This window comes from Lepidochelys olivacea, assembly GCF_965140295.1.
Source record: "Lepidochelys olivacea isolate rLepOli2 genome assembly, chromosome: 16".
Lineage (NCBI taxonomy): Eukaryota > Metazoa > Chordata > Testudines > Cheloniidae > Lepidochelys > Lepidochelys olivacea.
In genome coordinates, this window is record NC_140426.1 from 11461814 (window position 1) to 11474766 (window position 12953).

General features: G+C 41.3%; 1 protein-coding gene across 1 annotated transcript in view; it reads left to right on the plus strand.

The window, feature by feature from the left end:
* Positions 1 to 12953, plus strand: part of PAPPA (pappalysin 1) — a 214350-nt gene that overhangs the window by 78953 nt on the left and 122444 nt on the right. The window contains exons 7-8 of the mRNA XM_084650528.1: positions 2682 to 2803; positions 10780 to 11287. Coding sequence (XP_084506654.1) covers positions 2682 to 2803; positions 10780 to 11287 — 630 coding nt within the window. The remainder of the gene's footprint in view (positions 1 to 2681; positions 2804 to 10779; positions 11288 to 12953) is intronic.

Genomic DNA, 12953 nt, shown 5'->3' on the forward strand with positions numbered 1-12953 from the left:
TTATTGCCATTCTGAATTAGTAACATTTTAAACCCACTTTGTCCTCATTTGCAGGGTAGTGGAGAATCTGGCTCCGAGATTCACAAACCTGTAATAGCAAACTCTTAATCAGTTCTGGTGCCCATGTCTGCTTACAGGATTTGTGTGGCCACGTGTGCATGATTAGACAAACCGAAAGCTTTAACCCAAGAGTCGTCCCTAGCGTAACGCTCCTTTTTTAACCAATGGAGTTATACAGGGGCTGAGTTTTGCTCCCAGTATGGAAAAGTAAGAGGAGAATATCTGTTCACAGCCTATCCCACATGATGCTCCTTGTGATTTCTCTTACCTCCAAGTCATTGCTGAGAAAGGAAAATGTTTTTTCTGTAAGACTATTGCTTTTTCCACCATGATAACCTATGATGAAACTATAGCTGCTCATTTAAGTAAAAAGCAGTCCTAAATGTGGAAACTTGGATTTCCATGCCCTGTGTTCCTCCAGGAGCAAGTGCTGCTGCAGGAGTTTCTTTGTAGAGAGACTGAGAACTATTAGCTATTGAGGTCTAGTAAACAAATTACCATTAGGGTCTAACACAAATGCCTGGTGATAATTCTGTGTTTCACTTACTTAGTATCTTTCATCCTAGGATCTTAAAGCATTTTACAAATGGTAATTAGTTGAGCCCTATTATTTACTCAAACCATGACTAACTCAATAGTTAACATGTCCTATGAAATACTGTAGTGGAGTTAAACCAGCGTGTTGTGCAATTGGTCACTTGAAGTCACATAATATTCTTCTGCTCCCTGAATGGGTGGTCAACTTTTTAGAATGGAAGACCCACAAATGCTGAATAGCAGGTAACCCATCATAGAAGTGTAGGACTGGAAGGGACCTCAATAGGTCATCGAGTCCAGTACCCTGCACTCAAGGCAGGAATATGTAATAACTAGACGGTTCCTGACAGGTGTTTGCCTAACCCATTCTTAAACAGTGACAGAGATTCCACAACCTCCCTAGGCAATTTGTTCCAATGCTTAACTACCCTGTCAGGAAGTTTTCTCTAATGTCCAACCTAAACCTCTCTTGCTGCAATTTAAGCCCATTGCTTCTTGTCCTATCCTCAGAGGTTAATGAGAACAATTGTTCACCTTCCTCCTTGTAACAACCTTATATGTACTTGAAAACTGTAAAGATGTCTCCCCTCAGTCTCCTCTTTTCAAACAAACACAGTTTTTTCCAATCTTCCCTCATAGGCCATGTTTTCTAGACCAGTGTTTCTCAACAACTGGTCCATGGATCAACGCCGGTCCCTGAGATCTCCCTGACCCAGATTAGGAAGGCAGTAAGCTGGTCACTGGTAACAAAAAACGTTGAGAAACACTGTTCTAGACCTCTCATCATTTTTGTTGCTGTCATCGGGACTTTCTCCAGTTTTTCCACATCTTTCCTGAAATGTGGCATCCAGAACTGGAAACAAGTATCAGAGGGGTTTTTTTTACCCACGAAAGCTTATGCCCAAATAAATCTGTTAGTCTTTAAGGTGCCACTGGAGAACTGGAAACAACCCTCCAGCTGAGAGTAGAGCAGAAGAAGTACTTCTCATGTCTTGCTTTCAACACTCCTGCTAATACATCCCAGAATGATGTTTGCTTGTTTTGCAACAGTGCTACACTATTGACTTACATTTAGCTTGTGATCCACTATAACCCCCAGATCCCTTTCCACAGTACTCCTTCTTAGGCAGTCATTTCCCATTTTGTATTTTTACAATTGATTGTTGCTTCCTAAGTGGAGTACTTTGCATTTGTCCATATTGAATTTTATCCAATTTGCATGCAACCATTTGTCCAGTTTGTCCAGATAATTTTGAATTTTAATCCTACCCTCTGACCTTGCAGCCCCTCTGAGCTTGGTGTCATCCACAAACTCTATAAATGTAGTCTCTCTATGCCACATCTTTGAATGGATAATCTATTTGTGCCAAAATTTGTGATACCTTCATGGTCTGCAAACACTTTTCAAAAATACTTCCAAATGAATAAGACCCAGAGTCATTGCAAACTGCCGGGCAGGCCAGATCTTCAGCTGGTGCAAATCAGTATAGCTTTATTGAAGTCAATGGAGGTAAGACAATTTACACCCGTTGAGGTTCTGGCCCTGTGCACTTAGTAAAAATATTTGTGAATCAGTGAGATTGTTTGTTTTTTTTCCCCATACTCTACCATCTTTGCTCACAGAACCTTATTCAGGTAGCTGTTATTAACCATATTTTACAGAGGGGGAAATTGCAGCAGAAGAAGTGCCTTACCTAATGTCATGCATGAAGTCCATGACAGAGCCAGGAATGGAACTGCACTCTCCTGATGCCTATTTCTCTGCTTTAACAACTAGACAGGGTTTTCTTTCATTGGGGTTTGATCCAGTTGTAGAGAAGAAAAAATAAATAACCCAGCATGGTTTTACAAGTTGCTGTCATTTTGTATTCTGTATTCATTTTAAAAACACAGATGCAGTCTTCACAGGCTATTAGCTGAACCCTACAGAAGGTCATGCTGAAAAGTGCAGTTTGCCAATGCCCTAAGAAAAGGGGGTTAAGTGGAATTGAATTCTAAATCTTGTGGCTTTTAGTATTGTAGGAGAAGCAGCTCATTCAGCTGTTACTAAGTTGATGTGTCCTTCTGTTTTCCTGGCTTCCTAGAGAAGTGGGATCAGCATGTGATCTGTGTACAGAAGGAAGAGTCCTGGTGCAATATGCCTTCGGTGCCTCTTCACCAATGCCATGTGATCCATCTGGGCACTGGAGTCCACGGGAAGCAGAAGGTGAGTCGGAGGGAGGGATGGCTCTGCCATGGAAGGGAAAAGGTGGGGGATGGGTGGAAACACTAGAATGGGAAAGAAGGGAGAAAGGGGCAAAATGAGGAAGAGATAAAGTTAACACTGGTTATCTTTTCATGTGGCATGAACGAAAATAAAGGGCAGATAAGCACACAGGACCGGTTTCCACCATGGCATAGCTCATTAGCTGAAATCTGTGTGCTCAGACGTACCTGTACAGCTCCCATTTAAGTCAGTGGGAGTTGAGCATGAATTTCTGAGAGCAGAACTGTACCAAGAAACCAACTAATCTGATTTGTAACGTGAAGTGAAATAGGTGCCGACAGAGAGGCCTGTTTACTCCAACCCACAAAAATGCAATATTTAATTTTATTTATTGAGGCCCAGATTCTACCATCTTTATTTGCATTGAGTAGTACCTTACTCCAGGAGTAGCCTCATTGAAAGCAGTGGGGACTACTTACAGAGCAAAGTACCCAGCAGCAGGAATAAGGGAGGCAAAATCAGTTCCTTGATTGATTAATGATTGATTAATTTCAATGTATCCCAAATGGCAAGTGCTGACTTATGGGGTGTTACTATGAATAGTCCTGCATAGCAGTTAATGCCAAGAAATTTAAAAAACGAACAAACCAACAACACAGCACAAGTTTAAATGTTTACCTGCTAGATATGCAGTTTTAGCTCAACAAGGTTAGGAAAAGCTTGGGAGAGTTGATTCCCCACTCAGTTACACCTAGTTTATAAGGTGTAGCTCTGTCCATTTCAATGGAGTTATACCAGTGTAGAACTGATTTAAGACAATGGAGAATTGGGCCCCAAATTTTTATAATCTACCTTCCTAGTGTATCTTAATATAGGATCCTTCATTGGTTTCTGGGGACTGCATAGTTTTCCATAGTTTAGAAGAAAAACTTTTTCATCAGGAATCCTTGCGATATATTTCCTTTTCCCTCTTTTCATCCATATGAAGCAGATTTTTGTCCAAGCACTGATTATTCCAGCTTTAGATTTAGATATTAAGCTGGATATTTTACAAACACTGCAATTGAGACACAAACCATGGTATGAAATATCTTTCTGAGCTTCGTAGAAATTGAACTGGTTTTCCATAAAAAGCTGTGACCCATTGTTGGTTTCATCTCATCAAGATGATCATGGGATCAGAAATGGGCAAGGCAGCTGTCAAAGGTTTTGGTCTCCTTAAAGAGCATGAGAGACAGATGAACCGTTCACCAGAAAATAGATTGCGTGAATAATTCACACTGAATAACTTATTCAGTGTATCTAGCCTCTTTTTTTTCCCCTGTCTGTTGAATGTCCACAAGCAGATCTCAGTGCCCTCAGATGCATTCCCCATTCAAGTTCACCTGACAGATTGTTCCCATTTTTTAAGTCTGTGTCTTAATCACAAATAGTGAATGGATGATACTCAAAAGATTAAACATGCATTGTGATTGGTTGTATAAATTCCATGCCATTGTTTCTGTTCCTTGACTTGTTGACTTGTAACTACTATAATCTAGAGGCAGTAGGAAGAAGCCAGTGGGGCTTTGTATCTTTCAGGGTGAGGGAGCAGAGAAGCAGGATTAGAGAAATCTGGATCTAGAGCTGGCTAGAGGATGGAAGTCTCATCTCACAAAGGATTCTGAGATTTCAAACTCTGGCTTTATTCCGAATTGGACCAAAAATAGAAAATTTCTAAATTCTCCACGAAGGAAAATTCTCCCCCCAAATTAGTTTGGGGGTCTCAGTCAAGCCATTTTGTTTCTATTCATTTTGTTTACATGTCGAAGTTATATATATACATTTTATAATATATCATAAATATAATACAAAAGATAAACACTGTTAAAACAATAAGTCATTTCAAAACAAAAGATTGAAATGTTTCAACATTGTCAAAACTCATTCCTACCCCCCCACTCCACCCCCTCGTTTTCTTCCAGAATGAAATTCTGGTGAAATCAACCGCATTCCGCAAAGCATGTTGATATTGACAGACCCGCACAATGCATCGGAATATCTGGTTCTGTCTAAATGTCTCCAACTAGCGCTAATTTGAAACCACCTTTTCCTTTTGGATCACACAGGCCTAACCAGAGGCAATATTGCTAGAAAAAATGGGCCACTGTAAGATATTATTAGCGGGCTGCAGAGTTTACATTTAATTTCCTCTTGTCACAGTGTGTGCCTGCATATTCTTAGCTATGAAATGTGCAGTCAGATCCTTATCTATCTCATTCAATTGCAGTTGGACCATAGCTATGGCGAGGGGTTTTGGAAACCGTGTCTGGCTACTGTGTTAATCATCCGTGTCCTCTCCCATATATAAGATCTACCAAGTGGATGGCATTTGCTGGTCTGTAATTTTCCGTCATCACCACCCAGTCACTGGCATACAGTAACTGTGTGTGTTTGTGTTTGCACACTTGGTCTTAGTTGCAGACAGCCTAGTTAGATCATTGCCTGACTTCGTTAATTGTCTCTCTGCGAGTATTCAGCAAGCTTAAAAACCACTTTCTGCAATGATTCATGTGTGTAAACACTCCACTACTTGAATGGTCATAGGAAGCAGCCTTGAAAGAGGAAAAAGCATGGTCAAAACAAGCTCATCTTAAAGTTTGAGCCAATATTCATGGGAAATACTTTGTGGTACTCTTCCAGCTTACCAGAAAACCACAGTTCTCACATGGATCAAAAGCTACAATGAACCCAATTTGTGCAATTTCAAGCCTTAAGTTCTCTTTGTCAGTCAAGGGTAGGTTGTGGTTGCCTGTGTCATACTGATTAAGGGAAGCTGGGAACATGGAATAGCCACGATGGATCAGACCACTGAAAAATCCAGTACTCTGCCTCTGGCAATGGCCAAATACATTGCTCAAGAGCGGTTCATTCCATATTCGAATTTGAGCTGTCTTAATTGGACACATAGGTCACATGGTATGTTTTTTTTGCCCTGAATGAATGAGTGCAACTCAGTGAATCAGGGTTTAGTGTGGTCACTCATGCTTGCAAATCCAAAATGCTCTCTTCGTGTCCGTTCTGCACTGCTTGCATAGGATCTGACATTGCTACGATTGTTCCTGCCAATTGACTCATTTACTGGCATATTTGCAGAAGACGAGTGTAAAAGGGGCACAAAGCAAATTTGTTTAAAAATGCTGCCACGTGTTTGGTACTTCTTCCTTTTGCCATAGAAACCCAAAGGTGCATGGAGTAGGACTTTTCACACTCTCCACAATTAAATATAAACTTTTATCTAAGCTCAACACAGTTTCTGACTAATCATAAATTCATACATTCCAAGGCCAGAAGAGACCACTGTGATCATCTTGTCTAATCTCCGGCATAACACAAGCCCTAGAACTTCCCCAAAAGAATCTTTTTTATAAAAAGCATCCAGTCTTGATTTTAAAATTGTCAGTAATGGAGACTCCACCATGAATCTTGATAGGTTATTCTGGTGGTGAATTACTCTCACTGTTAAAAATGTACACCTTATTCCAGCCTGAATTTGTCTAGTTTCAACTTCAAGCCATTGGATCTTTACCTGCTTTATACCTTTATCTGCTAGACTGAAGAGCCCATTATCAAATATTTGTTCCCCATGTAGGTATTTTTAAACTGTAATCAAATGATCCCTTAAACTTCTCTTTGTTAAATTAAATAAATCGAGCTACCTGAAATTTTTTAAAGTAGTAACATCTGTAGTTTGCTCAGACTTTCAGTCTATGCAGGGCCGTGGTCAAGCATACAGTGTAGCTACTCAGAACGGCTGTTGCTTAGTATGGATAAATGTCTTGTAGTATTAAACTCTCTGCAGTTGGAGTGAAATTCACCCCCTGTGGGGGAGTTAGCCCACTGGCTGTGTAAGTGTTGCACAAGCGTTGTGCTGGGTGGATTGCACCCTTTCTGAGGACGTCTCTCATTTGTGCCAAAGGAGTCTGCATTGCAGCACTGTCTGGGATTTGAAAACCTGGGAAAAGAAAAGGGGGAAGAAGGAGGGAAGGTGAATGGAAGAAAGACAATGTGGTCCAGTGGATGGGACGCTAACTTTTGGAACCCTGGGTTCTACTCCTGGCTCTGCCACTCATGCACTGTGTGACCTTTTTAAAAGAGCCCCATCTCAAGCCTGACTTTCAGAGGCGCCGAGTGCCCGCAATTCCCAGTGAAGCCAAAGTGAGCCATGGGTGCAGCACACCACCGAAAATCCTGCCCGACGTGTCAGTTTGGGCACCCAAAAACAGGAAGCCGAAGCCAGTGGCCACCTTTGAAAACCTGGGCCTGGCCCCAAACCACTCTGTGCCTCAATTTCCCCATTTGCCAAATGGTACTTACCCTCCCCCGTCGAAAGTCCTTGGGGATCTGTGGGTAAAACGTTTTCTTTGGGCTGCTCTCAGGAGCTCAGTGTACCAGATACAGTGTAACCGTTGGACCAGACCGCGCATACACACTGCAGCAAATGTTCTGAGATAATCTGAGCTGGATGGATTATTTGCTACTCAGATTGATCAAACACTCAATACTTGTAAGCCTAGCAGGAATGAGGTTGGGGGGCAGCGGGAGTAGATGGGGGGCTCAGCAGTTGCCCTGCTGGAATCGTGAGAAAGGGAGAGCTAACTAAAGAAATAGTACAGAGCTTGAAACAGAGCCCTGGCTTCCTTCAAAATATGTCACTGCTACTTGAGCTTGGGTCTCTTTCCATGCCTGAGGTAAGTGGCATTCCTGCTGCACAGGGATGTGTGTGAGGGGTAGAAAGGGTACGTGTGGAGGGGGCTAATGGGGAAAGGGTGTCACCGTTTGGCCCTCTGCCAGGACTGCATTTGCTGTAGGGAAATCATTCTGCATCTGGACTCCTTTTGACTGAACTGGAGAGTCTTTGCTACAAGCCAACCTTCAGGGAAATAAATAATAAATAATAAAACATATTTCTAACACTTCAGAGGATCGCAGACCATGAGAAAAACTCACATATTGGCATTTTCTTTTTAAATTAACACTCATGTCCTCTCTTAATTGTGTTTGACCAGTGCTTTGTTTCCCTTCTTTTCTTCCTCTGTTACATTCGGCTGTGTGCTCTCTCTCTCTCTCTCTCTCTCTCTCTCTCTTTATCTTTACTTTCCCTTCCTTCTCTCCTCTGCTTTGTATTCTCCCTGTCCAGCTGACTCCCTCTCCGTGTGGTTATTTGGGAAGGAAGAGGGAATTTATAGCTCGCACTGGATTCTGTTACCGACTGTTCCACCCATCCGACCTCTCTGGATCTTTCAGTACATGATTTCATGCCAGATTGTAATGTTACCAACTATTTGGGAGCCCAGCAAGCATTGTGGCTTTCATTAGCTTTTAGTAATACCTCCTGTGTTGTAGAGCAAAGCCAGTGGTGAGAAATTTAAGAGCACATTTTCTCGTTATTTCATCACAACGGGTGAAATTCACACAGCACAGAGCCAACACAAGGTCTATGCACCACTTCCATCCAAAAGCCTGGGCTTCCATCACACGGCATCAGCCTTGTACTGGCCTTCAGCACAGTAGTGAATTTCACCCAAAGAGCCCTTGTGAACACGTCAACCTCTTAACAGCACAATGTAGCTGCCCTTCAGAGTAATCAAATGCACTTTATTTGTTCTTTGTGTCCTTTGGAGAGAAATAGATTATTTGAAAGTGATTCATAGATTCCTAGGCCAGAAGGCACCATTGTGATCATCTAGTCTGACCTCCTGTCTAACACAGGCCAGAGAACTTCCCCGTCACTCTCACTGTTAAAAAATTATGCCTTATTTCCAGTCTGAATTTGTCTAACTTCAGCTTCCAGCCACTGGATCATGTTATAGCATTCTCTACTACACTGAAGAGCCCTGTACTAAATATGCATTCCCTATTTAGGTGCTTATAGGCTGTAATCAAGTTACCCCTTATCCTTCTCTTTGTTAAGCTAAATAAATTGATCCTCCTGAGTCTGTCACTAGAAGACAGTTTTTCTCATCTTTTAATCCTATTCCTGGCTCTTCTCTGAGTCCTCTCCTTTTTTTCAACATTCTTTTTGAATTGTGGACATCAGAAATAGACAGTGTTCCAGCAGTGGTCATACCAGTGCCAGACACAGAGCGACATAACCTCTCTTCTACTCAAGATTCCCCTGTTTATGCATCCAAGGATTGCATTAGCCCTTTTCTCCAGTGTCACACTGGGAGCTCAAGTTCAGCTGATCATCCACCACAACCCCAAAATCCTTTCAGAGTCACTGCTTCCCAGGATAGAGCTCCCCCATCCTCTAAGTATGAAATACTTTCTTTGTTCCAAGATGTATACATTTACATTTAGCCATATTAAAATACATATTGTTTGATTATATCCAGTTTACCCAGAAATCCAAATCAGTCTGTATCAGTGATCTGTCCTCCTTGTTATTTGCCACTCTCCCAATTTTTGTGTCATCTGCAAAATTTATCAGTGATTGATTTTTTGTTTACTTTGTCATTAATAAAAAAATTTTAAATAACGTAGAACCAAGAACAGAATCTTGCAGGACCCCACTAGAAACACACCCTGTTGATGATGATTTCCTATTTACAGTTACATTTTGAGACCTATCAGTTAGCCAGCTTTAAATCCATTTAATGTGTGCCATGTTCATTTTATATCATTCTCATTTTTTAATCAAAATGTCATGCTGTACCAAGTCAAATGCCTTATAAAATCTAAGTATATTACATCAACATTATTACCTTTATCAACAAAACTTATAATCTTATAAAAATCAAATTAGTTTGACAAGATCTACTTTCCATACAGCCACATTGATTGGCATGAATTATATTACCCTATTTTAATTCTTTAATCAAGTCCCATATCAGCCACTCCATTATCTTGTCCCAGCTTGATGTCATACTGACAGGCCCATAACTACCCGGAACATCCCATTTACTGTTTTAAAATATTGGTACAGCATTATCTTCCTTCCAGCCTTCCGGAATTTTCCTAGTGTTCCAAAACTTATTGAAAATCAATATTAACCATCCAGTAATCGCCTCAGCCAACTCTTTTAGAACTCTTGGATGTAAATTATCTGAATCTGCTGATTTAAAAATAACTAACTTTAGTAGCTGTTGTTTAACAACTTACTGAGATACTAGTGGAATGGACAGAACATTATCATCATCATCATATGATGAGAGAGCATCATCTGTTCATTTCCCCCCAAACATGGAATAAATGTATTTATTGAACATTTTCGCCTTTTCTGTGTTGTTATTGATAATTCTTCCATTTCCATCCACTTATGGACCAGTAACATTGTAAGGATTCTTTTTCTTCCTAATTATATAATAAAATGCCACAAGAGGGTATAGTTAGCAGCAATGAGGTGAAATTAAAGTAACGAGAATTGAGGCTGATTGTTGGAAAGAATCATTTGCCACTTTGAGCTCTTTCAGACTGTGGAATCATCACAGTGGTAGCAACCTTCACTTGAAACTGGAGATTGAAAATACGGGGCCAGGTTTACTGATACCTCCAGATGTTTTGTGCCTCTCTGGTGATGAAAGGCAGCCCTAAACTGTGCTCAGCCAGCCAATGAAACTGTGTTTGTGGTTCTTTTGCATGGCCATGATGTGCTGGCAAATCCAGCTCATATTGTACAGTACAGAACAATCTTGCATTAGCAGTTGGACAGGACAGATTACCTAAGAGCTCATTTCTCACCCAATTGCTGTGTCACACAAAACCTTTCTGAAATGTAGGGTACAGTTCTAGGTAGCCTCCTACTTCCTTCCACAGTCTCTCAGTCCTGATATCTTTCATCCTTCCATCTAAATATATAGCTTATCTCCCTGCCTGGAGGTGGCCTGCTCTACTCTTAGCTTGTAGGTTTGTATTTCAGAAGACTGTAAAATCAGTGCTAAGCCATAGTCTCTAACATCCTTTATCTCTCTTCTTTGCTTCTGCCTTTCCTTCAGGTCACCCTGATGTAGAGCAACCTTGTAAACCCAGTGTCAGGACTTGGAGTCCCAACTCAGGGGTCCACCAGCACACAGTACCGCCAGTCTGTCCCGAGCCCCAGGGTTGCTATCTGGAGCTGGAGTTCCGCTATCCCTTGATCCCAGAGTCCCTCACAGTCTGGGTGACATTTGTCTCCACGGATTGGGACTCCAGCGGAGCAGTGAATGACATCAAGCTGCTGACCATCGGCGGGAAGAACATCTCTCTGGGGCCCCAGAACGTCTTCTGCGACATCCCTCTGACCATCAAGCTGAATGCCAAACAGGTGGGCGAGGAAGTGTACGGCATCCAGATCTATACCTTGGATGAGCACCTGGAGATTGACGCGGCCATGCTGAGCTCTATCCCGCGAAGCCTGCTGTGTACAGACTGCAGACCCATCCGGTACAAGGTCATCCGGGACCCTCCCTTCCAGACTGGTTCTCCATTTGTCATCTCAAACCTCAGCAGGAGATTCATGGACACGTAAGTATCTCTAGTCAGAAGGATGGACACACGGTTTTGGAAACGTCTCTCCCCATAAAATTACACTGGAATGGCAGGGTTCTGAAATACTTAGAGAGGCTGACTCTCCGCAAGAGAGGGCACTCTCAGGGTATATGTCTGGAACTGGAGGTACCAAAATCACATGAGACAGCCGGACCTCGTGGGCTTTCCAGCCTAGATTTGCAGGCACAAGAAGTTCAGATATTTTTTTTACTGCCCAGACTACCAAATACTTATCCAAATTCTGAACTTTGTGAGAGAATCCATGAGAGGGTTTTGGGACTTGCATAGCGACACTCAGAAGAATATCTTTTGTAAGAAATATGTGTGTTGTGGTGGGAAACCATTTGGAATGCTCTTATTGGGAACACCCAAAGCTGAGGTTGGCAGGTGGGTGGGAGAGAGAGAAGTGCATATATTTGTTTACATTTTTAATTAATTTATTTCAGCTACATTTGCATCCCTCTTATAATCACTTTCTGCAGCTGAGTTTTGTTAGCACAAAAGTTTGCAGATTTGAGTGGGACTTACATGAAACGTGCCTTTTGCAAGTTCTCTGTACACAGGTGAATTTCACACTGGGTTTTAGCCTAAAGCCTGATTAGAAGGGTTATGCTTATCCAATCAGGGAACATAAACATTACCATGTGACTTTTATTAGGCCAATCAGCTATGCACAACTTAAACCAAAGGAAAAGTAAAATAGTGTAATAACTTCAAAGTAATTCATGCTCTGTTCACAGACATTCCACAAACAGAAAAAAGCAAAACTGTTTAATAAAAGTATTCTTTAGTAATTATTCACTCACCTTTAGCAACACAATGAAGCCCTTTTGAAAATTAACATCAGATAAAAGGAACAAAGCTGCTAAGGAAAGCACATGCTAATTTTAAAAAAATATAATCTTACTACTAATAGCTAATAGCAAGGAAGACTACATCGTTACAGCTTTCTAAAGAGTTTTAAAATATAATAAAACAGAATAATTAACAATCCAGTAATTATAAGATACTGCCACTTTGGCAGCCCAACTGTACAACTGAGAGAATGCAAATAGTCTCTGAGCGCATGAGAATCCAGGTTAATTATTAAAACCAAAAAATGTACATCATTGGGGCTCCTCAGATGCTTAAAGTTAAGCATGCGCTAAAGTATTTTCCTGGACTGGTGCTTTAATTTGCAATATTGCTGGCACTTACAGTAAATAAGGCCATTGGCCTTTTGGAAATATGGGAAATTGTGAATTTTCCCATGGTTTTTGCTGCAAAAGCATCTTTGCCAGAAAACTGGCCCATTCTTGTTGGAAAAAAGGACTGGTTTTGCTTGAAACATATGCATTCCTTAGCACAAGTTCCATGAAATGGGCCGAATTCTGAGTTCATAATGAAATGTGGAGGAAAAAACCTTTGAATTCTGAGCACTGTTCTATCAAACTTTGTTCTGAATATTTTTCAGACCTCTATCTGATAGTCCTCTTAACTGGTTTTGAGAGAAGGAGGATGATCTTGCGATTAGAGCACTGTCCAGGGATTCAGGACACCTAAGGTTCAACTCCCAGCTCTGCTCCAGGTTCTTTTGTGACCTTGGACAAGTCATGGGGGATAAAACTTTCAAAAGTATCTAACTGACTTAGGAGCCTAAGTC